The 14,311-nt window shown below is 39.7% G+C and overlaps 2 protein-coding genes across 5 annotated transcripts in view; both read left to right on the forward strand.

The window, feature by feature from the left end:
• The window catches only part of ccny (cyclin Y), a 40,870-nt gene extending 36,902 nt beyond the window's left edge, over positions 1-3,968 (forward strand). For all 4 annotated transcript variants that reach the window (XM_042510458.2, XM_042510459.2, XM_042510460.2 and 1 more), the window contains one exon: positions 350-3,968. In XM_042510458.2, coding sequence (XP_042366392.1) covers positions 350-466 — 117 coding nt within the window. In that variant the 3' untranslated portion in view covers positions 467-3,968. The remainder of the gene's footprint in view (positions 1-349) is intronic.
• A 120-nt stretch (positions 3,969-4,088) lies between these two features.
• Positions 4,089-13,956, forward strand: gjd4 (gap junction protein delta 4). Its single transcript, XM_042510099.2, has 2 exons — positions 4,089-10,542; positions 10,766-13,956. The coding sequence occupies exons 1-2, from the start codon at positions 10,479-10,481 to the stop codon at positions 11,974-11,976; spliced, it is 1,275 nt and encodes a 424-aa protein (XP_042366033.2). The 5' UTR covers positions 4,089-10,478; the 3' UTR covers positions 11,977-13,956.
• Positions 13,957-14,311: the final 355 nt, after the last annotated feature.

The following is a 14,311-nucleotide window of genomic DNA, read 5'->3' on the forward strand; positions in this document are numbered from 1 at the left end:
TGTCGACGGCTCTTTGTCGTCTTGAAAAAACAGACTGCCAAGATCAAATCTGGCTCGATCTCTTTTTTAAAAAAAAAAATCTGAATGCTTTAAGCCAATAATCACATAACACAAAACAAAACCAAAATAACTGAGTAAGTGACCCTTCAGCCAAAACGCTGGGATTTTTAAAGCGTGATTATCTCACTTCCAGGTGAAAGTACTGCTTGTGTTTTGGACACATTTGCTGTTGAGATTGTTGTCTCTCATGTTTTACACACACTGACAAAAATCCCAACGAGTCACTCAAAATAAACCAAGGGTCTCTCTCACTTTCTCCATCTCATTTCTGTTCTGTCTTGTCTTTCAGGCCATCTCACGGTTGTGTGATGACAAATACAAGGACTTGAGGAAACAAGCGAAGAAGCGGTCAGTGAGCGCAGACAACCTGACCGTGGTGCGGTGGTGTCCAGCCATCATTTCCTAACACTGGCCGCCTGCAGCATGGAGAGAGACCTGTCAGACATACTGTACTGTATTTCTGCCTGGTAAGCAGGCAAACCAGGTGGGCAACAGTCCTGTGGATCACACACACACACACACACACACACTCACACAAGCGGGCACTTTTACAAGTGTAATTACACCCTCTCTGGTTGTACATAAAAGAAGTCCCACTGGCTGCCTGCACTGAACCAAACAGAGCTGAGCTGAACCAAACTGAAATGTGAGCGTGAGAGTTGTTGGAATGCAAAAGAAGAGGCCAAACTGCAGAAGAAGAGGCCAAACAGAAATACAGTAGGTGATATGAGAGACTGTGTGAAGATGGGAAAATAGGAACAATGTGAGAAACAACAGACGGCAGCGACGGCAGCGACGGCAGCAATGACAGCGTTCCATAATTCCCTCTGAGGCTCCGCTAGCTTGAACGGTAGATTGAGGAAAGCCGTGTACATTCCTTTAATTTTTAACCTTCTGGTTCAGTCACTTTCTTAGCTGAAGCATGAGATGATTTTTGACAGCTTACAGGCACATTTAAATTTTTAAAAAATGCTCAAATCTTCAATTTCAGTGTTTTGTTGGTGTTTATCCGTTCTGTTGCATTCCCATCCAGCAGAATCCTCTGCCAGCATCTCCAAGCAAAGACATTCCACTGCTACCTTGAGTGTACAGTTCAATTTGACTGGACTACATATCATGGTGTTCATTTATATTGTAGCCATTTGATTCAAGTTTTCATTCAGAGAGCCAAACACTGAAAAGGCAAGTCAGTGTTTAGCTAAGGGGCGCTTTGACAGGACCCGGAAATTCAACTTGTTTCTCTCACAGCGAGGCCATCCAGCCAACATTCAGATAAAGCAATACTCATGCATTGCTTTGTTGTTGTGATTAAATACGATGAAGCATGCACACTCGGGAGAAGACTGACTGGAAGTCAGCGGTTCGCTCCTCTCAGTCAGACGTGAGACATACTGTAGAGCTTTTGTTGTACTTAATTCACTGCCATTGTCCTGACCTGTGGTGCCTGTAATAAGCTAACACCTCTCCCCTTTCTACTGGAGGAATAGAACAAATAACTGAAGTATTTTTTTTTTCTTTAACATTTTGTATGGTTCTTCCAGCTTACAAAGAAACAGCACAAATGGAACATTGACATTTAGGTGCCACTAAAAGCATGACTCTTCAGGGTTGTTTTGTGTTCTGGAGAGGACCGAAATGAATGAAAAAGCATTAAGTGACGATTCAAACTCTGCTTACAAAAAGATCGATTGTATACATTTTGCTAAATTGTCTCTGTACAGTGTAAATACAGCGCTGGTGTGCTGCATCTGTAGACTAAGGTTGTACTGTAAAAAAAACCAACAACAAACAAAACAGAATGATGTTAGAATATTTATATTGGATCAGTTTTTACTGTACATGAGGGGGATGGTAAATATGTTCCTTGTTCCTATGACAAATCAAGTAAAGACAAAGTATTAAGATTTAAATGGGAGACACCACTTAAGAGTTTTGGTCTGTTTTCTTGTTACAATGTTTTCACACTGCAGAAAATGCCAAGTTTTTTTATGTGTTACATACTGTATATGGTATATAGATAATACAAGACAATTCAGGCTTAGTTTATTATTTGTTGTAATTTCTATGATTTTTTTTACCCCATTCTGTGGAAGCATTGCCAGATTCATGTGTTTGATGATACTTATTTCTTATGGAGCCCCATAACTAAAAAACTGTGGTAAAAGATTGTCAGGCAAGTGGTACCATGGATGTATTAAGAGACATAGATACAGGGTAGGAGGCAGGGCCCCATTCATTCTTATGAAAGTTGCTCAGTGACACATAAAGCCAAAATGGTTTATGTACAGTCACTGGATCTTACCGTGGACCAGTCACATGCCACGGACAGACATGGTCCCCCCAATGTCAAGTTCTGCATAATGAATGAGGAAGCAGAGCAAGATAAATGGGAATTTTTGTGTGGCAAAAAATACAGAGTAGGTAAATGATTAAATGTGTGCCAAGGCCAAACACTTGAGAATTAAGCTGAAAAATAAATGAGTCTGTAAAAAACTAACAAAATAAAGTTTGAGTTTTAATCAACTGAGTGGAGGTTAGAAGAAAGATCTAAATCATTTTTTCCCTGACTAACAATATTATTAATTGATGTTACATATTTGGCTTTTTTGATTATCTTTTATAATGTTTTGTCAGTTTTGGGGCTCCACAGTTATTGCATTTACTGGAAATTGTTTTCATGAGCAAATCACTCCCTGATTTGCTCTTTTCTCAACATTTCTAAATCCAGAAATAGAAAAATGTACAGGGATGTAGTAGAGGGTAAAGCTTAAAAATCACTGACTTGAATTGATTTAATTAATTCCACTGAATTAATTCATTCTTCACACATGGATGGGTTGATAAAGGTGTTAAGTCATGTTTTTATCACATCAGATGTGTAAGTCGTTTGCCTTATGATCAACTGGAATCACTTTTCCTCCACTACATCATTTAATCGAAATTAAAACTTAATAATTAAAAATATCATGACGTAACCTGGAAGTGAGGCACAAAAATAGCATTTTACCCCTTCAGTCCTCTAGATTATTTTGTGCATTTCATTAGCAATTTCTATGACGTAAGTTCTGTTTTTGTTGAGAATCAATCAGTCAGTTCAGTGAGATTTCCAGCTCTGAGCAGCAGGTGTGAGAAAGGACAGAACCGAACCAAAGTCGTGGAAAAATGAAGGACGATCCTGCTGGACGTGTTGCTCTGAGCCAGCCCACTTGCACATGAAGTAAAGGTGTTGGGACTTGGAAAGAGAGCTGTTGTTGTGCGTGGTGCTTCGAATGAGTGAAAAATAAAGTGCAAAATGTGTCTGTAGGGAAGTAATGTGACTGGAGTTGCTGTTGTGAGTTCATACTGTTAGAGGTAATCAAAGATTGTATATCCTATTTATTATATGTGTGTGCATACAGCCCAGTCTGGTGTTTTCTAAACCCAGAAGGAAGCGTTGATGCCATGTGGTGAGTCCTGAGGGGGTACCATGGGCCTGTGGCGTCCTGTCGGCTGGTTACTAGGTGTGTGTCATAGCCTTGTGCACTGAACTCTACCTCTGCATAGAGTTTTACTTTTCTCTTGATTTTTCTTCCTCTCTTCGACAACTTTTGGGATTTCACGCATTCAGCTTCGATCATGATGATTCCCCGTGCTAACAACTGCTGTAGCTGTGACCTTTTCATTTTTTTCACTGATTGATATTTTCAACATGTGCTGTATTCTGTTGTTATTGTTGATAATGTCGGTGTATTATAATTTTTTTTCAGTGAGTCAGCCATTCTGTTCCTGTTCTCAGTTTGCCAAACTCACATCTGTTCTTTTTCTCTCTCTGTTTTCTATCATTTAAAGATCTGCTCCCAATTCTTCTCTTCTGAAGCAATGTTTAGAAAAACCAGTGCAAGAATTAAACTTTAAAACCTTGCAATAAACCCAGTGTATGTTTCTCGTTTAATCTAAAACAAGAATTAACCCCTTAAAGCATCATTCACGGTGGCAGCCCAAGCTATTTCCCCGCTGCTATCACGATATTTCAGTATGTACTGTATTGTACAACCAATGTGACTCAGCAGGGTTTCCTCTGTCAGAAAGAAGCATTTAAATGGCTTAGAGCAAGTGGTAATGCAGAGATTACACTCTGCCATATTGTCACAGAGGGACACATTTAATCCTCGTGTTGGCCTCAATTTGCATTTCAATCGCTGCTCTGGTAATTGCTTTTCAATTCAATGCGATGAAGAGGTGCTTTGAGCTTTATTGAGAGCAATTGCAAAACATCTCTTATGAACCACGTCAAACATTTATTGTACATTTACTGTACAGTCAAACAAACTGACCTTTGAAACTACATCTCTTGTTTTAATGAATACATACAGCTTACAACTGTGTTTGTTTGGCTGTCAGTTCATGGAGAATTTATTCGCTTTGCACCATGGTCTGCCAATCACATCTAAAGAGCCTTGGTAGGCATCTATAAACCAATACATCTCAACATAGAAATTAATTAAAGTTACAGTGTGCAATGACTCAAAGATCGTTGATTCATTTGTCAAATACAGACACTTTGGGCTGGTAGTCACACGAAAACACCAACCCAAAGTGTTTGTATTTAACCCTGGAAATGAGAATTTGAATTGCGAGAGAATTGAGAAGTGGCAGATTTGTTTATTTTTGTTCTCATATTTAGCCATAACTAAAGTTTATGATATAAAATTAACGGTGGGGGTTCTTTCCAGAAGTTATTGTAAACAAACATTGGGTAATTTTTGGGGTTTTAGCCACAAACACATTCACCTCACACTTGATTATGATCTGCTTGATTGAGAGTCACGGGTCATCAGGGACACAGCATGCTGCATGAATATGGACCAGAAACAACTAAATCAATACCATACCAGCATACACTGAATATAATACGTCAGAAGTTATCAAGGTAGAGTTCATAAAATTATACTACATAGCAAAATACATGGGAAAAGGAGAAATGTAGAAAAAAAGAACACAGTAATAAAATACTCTCTCAAAAGACCTTTGAAATACAGGCTTAGTCTGACAATAAGCCGAAATTTGTGTTGGAACCTATGACAGAGAGGAAAACACAAACAGTGAAAGGGGTGGTTGTATCAACAGAAAGAAACTTTTTGGAGGGACAATCAAATTCAAATTGCATTCATTATTAAACCGACTAATTGGAAGATTTTCTTTTCTCTTTGAGAGAGAGAGGTGGCATAGAAACTTTTGCCATGTATTATTATATTCTTGTCTGTTGGTTTTCTCTAAAGATCTTTTGCCATTTTGTCTTGTTCTTTGATCATCAAAATGTCCAGAAATCAATTTGTGATGTGTCATAATTAACCATAAATTTGAGATCATGAACTGCTTGCATTTAAAAAAAGGTGTGAAAGCAAGTAATTCTTCTATTTAACCTTATCAAACAAAGATTACATCATTAGCGTACCTTCACCAAAGAGCTGTGTGATGAAAAAAGGAATATGTGAAGACTTCTGTTACCTACTGAATGTTTAAAGTCAAGTGTCATGGTTTTGCCAAATTAATATCTTTAGAGATGCTCGATTTGCAGCACGCTAGGATTACTCTACACACTGATTTTAACAATCTCTGATTTATTTCTCTGAATTTTTCTTATTTACTCATCCAACAAACACAGAAGAACTTAAGTCACTTATGAACTTAAGTGTTCATTTGGAGTTGTGTCTCTATCCAATTTGGGAATGTAAGTCCAATAGTCACTGCCTTTTGCTCTGTTTTGGTCTCCACCAAAACATACTTAATGCTTCCTTAACGCGTCTTTTGTTTGGTGCTGGTCAGGCAGTGAATAGCAGATCTATGAGAGCCCTCTGGAAACAAGGTTAATGAGAGTGGTGAGCAAAACTGTAAAGCTGGTGGCCAGAAATCAGAAACATTTCCCTGGGGAAATATTGCTGCTCACAAAAATCTTTTCATTGTCTCATTAGAAATAAATCAGCTTTTTATTTGGACAAAAGATTCAGTTATAATCTGATTCTTCTTCCGATAAGAAGCATGGCGTAAAAGAATAAATTATTTTGCTGTGCTCATAGGCTTCTCAAAGGTTTCTCAGCTCAGAGAAATGGTAAAACACACAGAGTTTAAACTTGATTTTTGATTGCTGAGACAAACTTTTGAAATCGTGAAAGTTAAGGCCCTTCAAGTTTTCTTTTTGGTCTTTCATGAATCTTATATTACTGTAGTGAGAGAGAAAAAAGAGCATTTTAAGATTTAAAATTTGTATTGGGCTGAGAAAAGAGGAAGGCTGTTTCTCAGGAACTTAATTTATGAAGTATGAGAAAACAGTCAAATCTCATATTGATGTTCTATTGAGTTATGTCTAGAAGAAACTGTCTGAACAAAGATGAGATCTTATTATAAATATTCCTTTCCTCTGGGTTTGCTTAAAGACGCTAAAACACTCAGTGTTGAATGATAATTCTCAATGGGTTCATCATATGAACGACTCCCATCATATTACACGTTGTCATTTGACCCACTGTTTAAAAAATCTTTTTTAGCGCAGTTTTAAGATGACAAATCTTGATCCCTTAAGATTGCAGCATGACAGTGTTCCATGGATGCTTTAGCACAAAAAAAATCATTCACCGACATTTTATTTCTTGTGATTTTATTTTAAATCTCACTGAGTTTTCTGTGGTCCTTAATTGATGTATTAGATCATAAACATTTTGGCAAAACGCATAAAGATCCTGATAGAGAGAAAATAGTAAAATATATAAATTTCTCATTATAATGTTTGATCAAATCACTGCATCCATGCCTGGCAGTGTAGTTTGTTGGCTTATAAAAGCCTGTGCATTGATAGGGAATAGACTTTTTAGGCGCAACAGAAATACACCTTAATATCATGCAAATTCCCTCCACTGCTAATCAGGGAAATGGGGACCAGCTGTGGGATCAGGTGGCTGATCAGGTAATGACTGAGGCAGGAAATCTCCCAGGCAGCAGCTGCTGGGCTGGTGGGGAAGGGCAAGGTCTGAAATGAAAGAATACTTAGTATGCATGGAAGTGACATTTATTGTTGAAGTTTTAATATTGTCAATATGGTCCTCAAACACAGTCAAGAAGGGCATTTGTACTTCATTAGACACAGTAATCCATGAGCTGAAAGGCAGATATTACTCTGAAACTGAAAATAAACTCAGGCTCAGATGCTTTAAGGGAAATATTATTAAATTTCTTTTGACTTTGACGAAAGTTATATCTTCGATAAAAATGAGTCGAAGTAGAAGAGAGAGAAAATAAGGAGTTCTTACCTTCTTGCTGTGTGTAAAAATTAGGTGTGCAAAGCAGTCACTGTGGTTATTTTTTACTCCCATCATAATACTGTATACATCTAATATATCTCACTGCATCATCTTGAAGGAGAAAAAATAATGTAAGCAATAAAAAAATATATCAAGCATATAAAATACTTGTTTAAATTTATTGTATCAAAGCAATTGCCATATAAAAAGAAGATGTATCTATTAAGATGTGGTGTTCTGCAATGGCCATATTAATACAGTAAAGTGATTTCTTCCAGACCCATCCTGTGTCATTATGCATACTTTTATTTTTATTTGTTGTTTATTATTTATAATCATTTAATATTTTTGTTACATTATCTATAACCCATGTAGATACAACAGAATTAAAAAAAACAAACTGTAGGCAAAATTGTGAATGTAACCATATAAGTTGCTGAAATTGAAATAAAAACTAAATTTAGAAAAAACAGGTGATGTGTTTGGAGATAGTTTTACATAGGAGTCATACATACTGAGGTAATATAAAATGTTTTTTTTCTTTGTGTGTGTGTGTGTGTGTGTGTGTGTGTGTGTGTGTGTTGCTGCAGGTCATCTGCTCTATCAGTGAAATTGAAAACAGGTGTGGCTGATAATCCTGCAAGTGGTCACTGGACTCTTCCAAGTAGTTGAGGGAATGGGTGAAGCTTCAAGAAATAACACTGTAATCATGTTGGTGTGCTTATATGTGAGCTTGTGTGTGCTCAACATGTTAATATTGCAGTGACAAGTTTCTTAAATTAGCCATGTATTTGTTGGAGTATTCTTGGAATGGTTACACCTGTTTTGCTCACCCTGTGCTTAGTTGAGCAGATGGTATGTTCCAGTTTAAAAAAGGCTGAGGAGGCAGCAGTGACAGTCATTTGGCAGTAGCAGGGATTGAGGGTGTCTGGGTACTGTGGGTTGCATGTTGAGGCTTTTCTTTGCTTTGCAGAACTTTCTTTGGTTTGATTTTTTTGGTTTGACATAATTTCTTGGGTTAATAAAACTTTGCCCCTGAATATTTTATTTACTTGGTCAGCCCAAGGATTCAGGCATCCAACCAATATGATCACAGCAGAAACATCACTGTTTTACAACACAAAATATGGAAGACGAATTGCCAATGTGATTTTTGCATTGATATGGCAGAAAAATTAACCTTTCTTACTCCTCAAACCAAGGAGGCCTTAATTTTCCCAATGTGAAATTATACTAGTGGGCAGCACAACTGAATGGTTAGCACAAGATGAAGAGGCAAATAGGCTGGGATTAGAAAAAAAGCATGTCCACTAGTACCCTTTGAGATGCTGGTGAGGCTGAAGAACATTCAAACTTAAAAATAAATGGATGAGTTGCACCCTAAAAATCTTGGTGGTGGAAGCACCATAACAATATCAAGAGCAATGAAGATTGCAAAGAATGTGGATTTTTTTTTCTCCCTAAGTATATTAGACGCTGGGTCAAAGGAGAAGGTGGAGAAATACAATGGAGCAATTGTTTGAAGGCGAATTTTTCAAATCAATTAAGCAATAGTTAATTAAGCATAGTTTGTGTTAAAAGATTCAAAGATTTTGACAGATTTTTACAATTGAAGAATTAATTAATGTCAAATAGGGAATGGGACACCCTTAGGCACCCACCTGCCCCCATTCAATGTTTTAAAGTAACAATAACAGGGATAAGAGTGATACAAAGTTGTGTCGCAACTATACAAACATTTACAATTACATGAGCCAGGCATGAGGCCTGCCTTAGATCTGAAAGAAAAATAGGAGCTGGAGATGAATGTGTTAGTGTTGTGTTTGTTTTCCAAACTGTGAATGGTTCTTTTTTTCTAATTTCAGACAATATGACAATGTAGAATTCAAATAAACATTTATTCATAAATTAAAAACTGAGTATAACTTTGCCCTCACTTGCTCATCACCCCTCAAACATTCCCGGTGCCGCAAAGCATCAATCTCCCTTCATATGCAATGTCAGCACTACAGTGCCTATGTAAATGAATTGCAGGTGTTAAGTCATTTTCTGTCTTGTGTTGTCAAGCCAAAAGTTCACTTTCACCAGAATCCATTACATACTCCCAATCTTGGTTTTGCAATTCATTCAAAACAAGCCGCGTGGGATTCAAACTGTGAGCCAATATGGAGGTGCTAATGACCATTGATCTGTAGTGATTATGAGCCAAGCCAACTGTCTTTAGCCATGTGTCCCAACAGAGACCGTGTTCATGAGCGAGGGAGGATACAGCATGTGGGATGGGAGCTGATATCCTGTGTAAAATCATTTTATGAGGGAGAACTGCACTATGATGAGCATTCATTAAAGTACAGAGGGGAAACTTACTGTAAATTTAGTTATCTCGATTTTGTTTTTGTTTTTTTTTAAAAAAAGATCACAATATGAACTTTTGCTGTTTTCAAGAATATTTAGATACAAGTCATGTCCATGTTAAAAGAGACCATAGCAGCCATAAATTGGTATCAGCTGTGGGAAAATAGTTTACAACCTACTAACCTTTCATGAGACCTAATCCACAGTCTGCATATCTATGTACCACCTTGATTCATCACTTGGAAGATGCAGCAGTAAAACCATGTATTTTTATGGAGCAGCCAGTTCTAACATTTTTGTGCTTGAGAACTTAATACAGCAATTTCGAGTGAGTAAGCCTGGAGGCTTGTTACTCTCCTGTAAGGACGACTAGCAGCACCAAAATATCCCTGCAATTCCAGGACGGCGACGTGCCTTTGGAAGTGCGTTAAGAATAGACCTACAATGGGGCTCACTCCCGTCTTCTGTTGTCTGAGGACAGACAGTTGTCTGCAGGGGACAGAGGAAGAGGTACAAGTATTTACATGGGTCTCTCAGAGACTTAGGCAACTCAGATAGCTCAAATTGGATTTTATCTACCAGAACTTGGCTCATATTCCCTTAAGGAGAAAGTGAGAGAATCAGAGTGCTGAAGGAACACTGTTTTTGTGCTACTGAGGCCACTGTACCACTTGGCAGAAAAGGGTGGAGAACAGTGGTTGGCTAGAGCGTGAGGTGTGAGCTCGAGGGTTTACTTTGTGCCCTGGAACTGGAAGACGAGAAGATTGGAGGGCCTTGAGCATAGCAAGCATGGCGGGACCAAGTGCCTCTGAAGTCATCTTTATCTCTGTCAATCACAACATCACTTTGATGGGTGAGTTGACGTCACTGACACTAACCGGTTTGTGTATCATGTTTGTGCCAGTGAAATATTTGGATTTTCTACAGATATTTACACCTCAAGATGAAATCTCAAGAAAGCACTTTTTGCTAATTTCTATAACCTTAAATTCTTGGCAAAATTTGCTCCACCAAAAACCTTAATCCACAATTCACTTTTAAATCACATATTTATTCCTGATGTTTTTATTTTTCAGGGAAGGTGTGGCTTATTGTGATGATCTTCCTCCGTCTCTTGATCCTTCTCTTAGCTGGTTATCCTCTCTACCAGGATGAGCAGGAGCGATTTGTGTGTAACACCATTCAGCCCGGATGTGCCAATGTGTGCTATGATCTATTTTCTCCCATCTCTCTCTTCCGCTTCTGGCTGGTGCAGCTCGTCTCTTTGTGTCTCCCTTCCATCATCTTTATCATCTATGTGATCCATAAGGTCTCCAATGGCCTCATTGTGGACCTGAACTCTTCAGGTCACGCCAAAGCCTTACCGATCCACCAGGAGCTGTTAAACAAGACAACTGTGAACAAGGTGTCTCTGGTAGCTGAGCGGGGGTGGGCCCAGTGCTTCACAGGAGCCTACATACTTCATCTGATGTTCAGAACCTTGCTCGAAGCAGGGTTTGGAGCAGCTCACTACTACCTGTTTGGTTTCTACATCCCAAGAAGGTTCCTGTGCCAGCATCCCCCATGCACTACCCAGGTGGACTGCTACATCTCCAGGCCAACAGAGAAGACTGTGATGCTCAACTTCATGCTTGGCGTAGTTGCTCTGTCCCTTTTCCTAAACGTGTTGGATTTCATCTGTGCCATCAAGCATTCAGTGAGGCAGAAAAGCAAGAGGAAGATGATGGTGGAGAAGGTATATGAAGAAGAGCAGTGTTTCATTACAGCAAGAGGAGGCTCCAGAAGAATAGACCCGAACCTGGCTCGGCAGGATTCAGAGGGAGAAGCTGCCCACAAAGGGAGTTTCCGAAAGAGGCAAGGAAGCAAGGGCTCTTGCGGAGGGGGAGCGCTTGCTTTAGGTCAGGAACCACCCTCCCTGGAGCGCTCTTCTCTTCCACGCTCTCCAGGACCTTCAGGCTGCAACACAAACGGGAATAACGGCTACTCTGTTTCCCAAGAGGAGGCTCCAGAAAGGAACGGCAGTGAGGTGGCTCTTTGCCCTCCTGAGCCAATGGGGACACCCAGATCCATCCGTGTTAGCAAACGCAGTCGACTCAAACCACCACCTCCTCCCAGACGGGACCTTGGGTCATCCTCCAAGGATCCAGAGGGGCCTTTTGGAGGCATTTCCACAGCAACTGCAATTTGTACCAGAAAGGTGGGTCAGTATACGCTGGTTGAGCTGGGTAGCGGAGCAGAGCTGCAGACCAATGATGACGGGCAAGAGAAGAGATCAGAGTGGGTGTGACAGTTGCATTGCTTTATTTCCAGGTTATTCTGGAACACAAGGAGGTGTCAAAGCAATATGAGACACAGACATGGAGATAACCCAAGGCTCACACAGTGGAAACAACTGTTGGAGCTGACATCCTGCCATGATTGCTGCCTCATTTTAAAACTACACTGCTACTTGAGGAGAATCCAAAGGGGCAACACATTCACCAGACACCTTAGACTCAAGAGGCATAATCATATCTGCTGTGATGTTAGATCACATTGCCTTTGAGGAGCATAAGCAGAGTGATGCAAAAGGACAAGAATTGAAGTCCTGAATGGGAACTCTCTAAACTAAACAAGTCAAGAATGAGGGGACACTCTAGCCTTATGTGTCCTTGAACAAACCTCAACCTTGAGAAAATCTAAAACGAGTGCAGCCCACCTGTTTCTTTCCTTGTTGACTTTCACCCCCACCTCCCCGGATACACTGTCTGTAAACAAAGACAGGTCTTGACCTGTCCCACATACACAACCCCACCTCCTACCACAGTTACTCTACGTGACACCGCCATCTCTTTTGTGTTTGGGTCATTAAGGTCAAAGGACACGGGTAACCCTTTAGGCCTTGTGCTTGGGTGTTTGGATGACCTTTTGGAATAAGAGGCTCAGGCCAAAATGACAGGCAATAATCTGGCTGAGGTGGTGTTATTGAGCTCATAGAATGCAATAGGATTCCTCTGTCAAAAGTGAAGGACACTATGAAGGCCCCTAAAGCCGACATAGGCTCACAAAGCAATTATGTCCCCCCATAGGGGCTCTGTATTTATGGAGACGGCTTGTCACTCTATTTCAGGGCCTCGCGGAGCTTAGGAGGAATACAAGCTATAACATATACTGTCACTCGAAATAGAGCACAGCAGAGCTCTGCAAAGGAGCGTTGCCTGTTGCCCTTCAGGATAAATGGCTCTCTGCTCGCTGAGGCTTTAGTTTCACCTTGATCAAAGCTCAGATTAATGTGGATCAGACACCCGCTCCCACTGTGATGCATGTCAATCATATGCAGTGTATATAGTGGCAGCTGTAGCTGTAGTTTTAAATTAACTTGTCCCTTTGCCAAAATGATTACAACCTTTGTGAGACATGTTGGCCTATTTTCTTACAATCTCTGGACTACCCTATACAGGTGATTGTGAGGAGACTCCCACAGGACACCATCACAGTTGCACCTGCTGCCCTATGGCTGAGGGGCTGGTTTCTGTGTAAATGGATAGCTCTTGATCTCCCTCCTCTTGTGGTCTCTTTGAAGGTGACAACAAAAGCTCCCCTGCCTCATATCTCACCTGTCTACTGAAGGCTGCACCCTGATCGTCGTAAGGGGTGACCACAGGGGGTTTTCATGAGACCAGAGCAGGTCTAATGGGGCCACGCCTCCCCTACATCTAGTGTTTAGTGTCAGGGCCCAAAAGTGGCCTCAGTTACACTTGTCTTTACCAGTGCTCTGAGTTGTAAAGACTGGGTAGATGTTAAACTTTTTGATAATTGCTTAAGTAAAATGGAGCTATAAGAAAGTGAATTTCTAAATTAGATATTTAAGTGTTATTTTGTTGTAAAAATACAATATAAAATGATTTCATGTACAGTTTCATACACTATTTTATGTGACGTTTCTTACTTTATGACATGAAAGTTATTTGATATTTTGTTTGATTTCTAATGTTTTTATTTCTTATTGATTGATATTCTTGATGATGGCGCTGAAGAACTTTTCAAAGCACTTTACTGTAACTTTTCTTGTTTGATCCAGTCCACTGTTCTGCAGTGGCTTCACCACCTCTGTAGTTTGAGATCTTGCTGCCCCCCTGTGGTGCAACATGTGAAATGCTGGCAAATATTTAACACTTGAAGTCAGATGCGGTCTGGCACTGTGGTGACAGATTTAATATGTGAATATTTGTATCTCAGTGAAGCATTTGGGTTGTTAAACTTTGTTTCAATAAATTAGGTGGAGAAAAGTAAATCTGGTAGAGACAGCTTTTTTTTCAACATTTGTTTTCTTGGATTCCATTTGCTGTAGATATTCGAAACATTATTGAAGTGCCCCCTACTGACAAGAAGAAATGTCACTTTATTTGTGCTACTAAACAACAGTTTGTTTCCTTTTGTTCATTTCAGGCCATGTTTGGCCTAACAGTAAATAAGGAGTATGAGAGTCAAGACATTCAGATGAAGTACAGTGACCTACAGCTTGCATGATATCAGACATTTTGGGATGCTAAAAGCTGTTTTTCAAAATGCAGACATACAGGTCAGACTGGCAAACAGGGGTAGATTTATTTGCAAGGGGCCCCGGGCAGAAAAAATGATCT

The sequence above is a fragment of the Plectropomus leopardus genome, chromosome 21 (genome assembly GCF_026936395.1).
Source record: "Plectropomus leopardus strain MGB_pleo_1.0 chromosome 21, ASM2693639v1, whole genome shotgun sequence".
In the NCBI taxonomy this organism is placed as follows: domain Eukaryota; kingdom Metazoa; phylum Chordata; class Actinopteri; order Perciformes; family Serranidae; genus Plectropomus; species Plectropomus leopardus.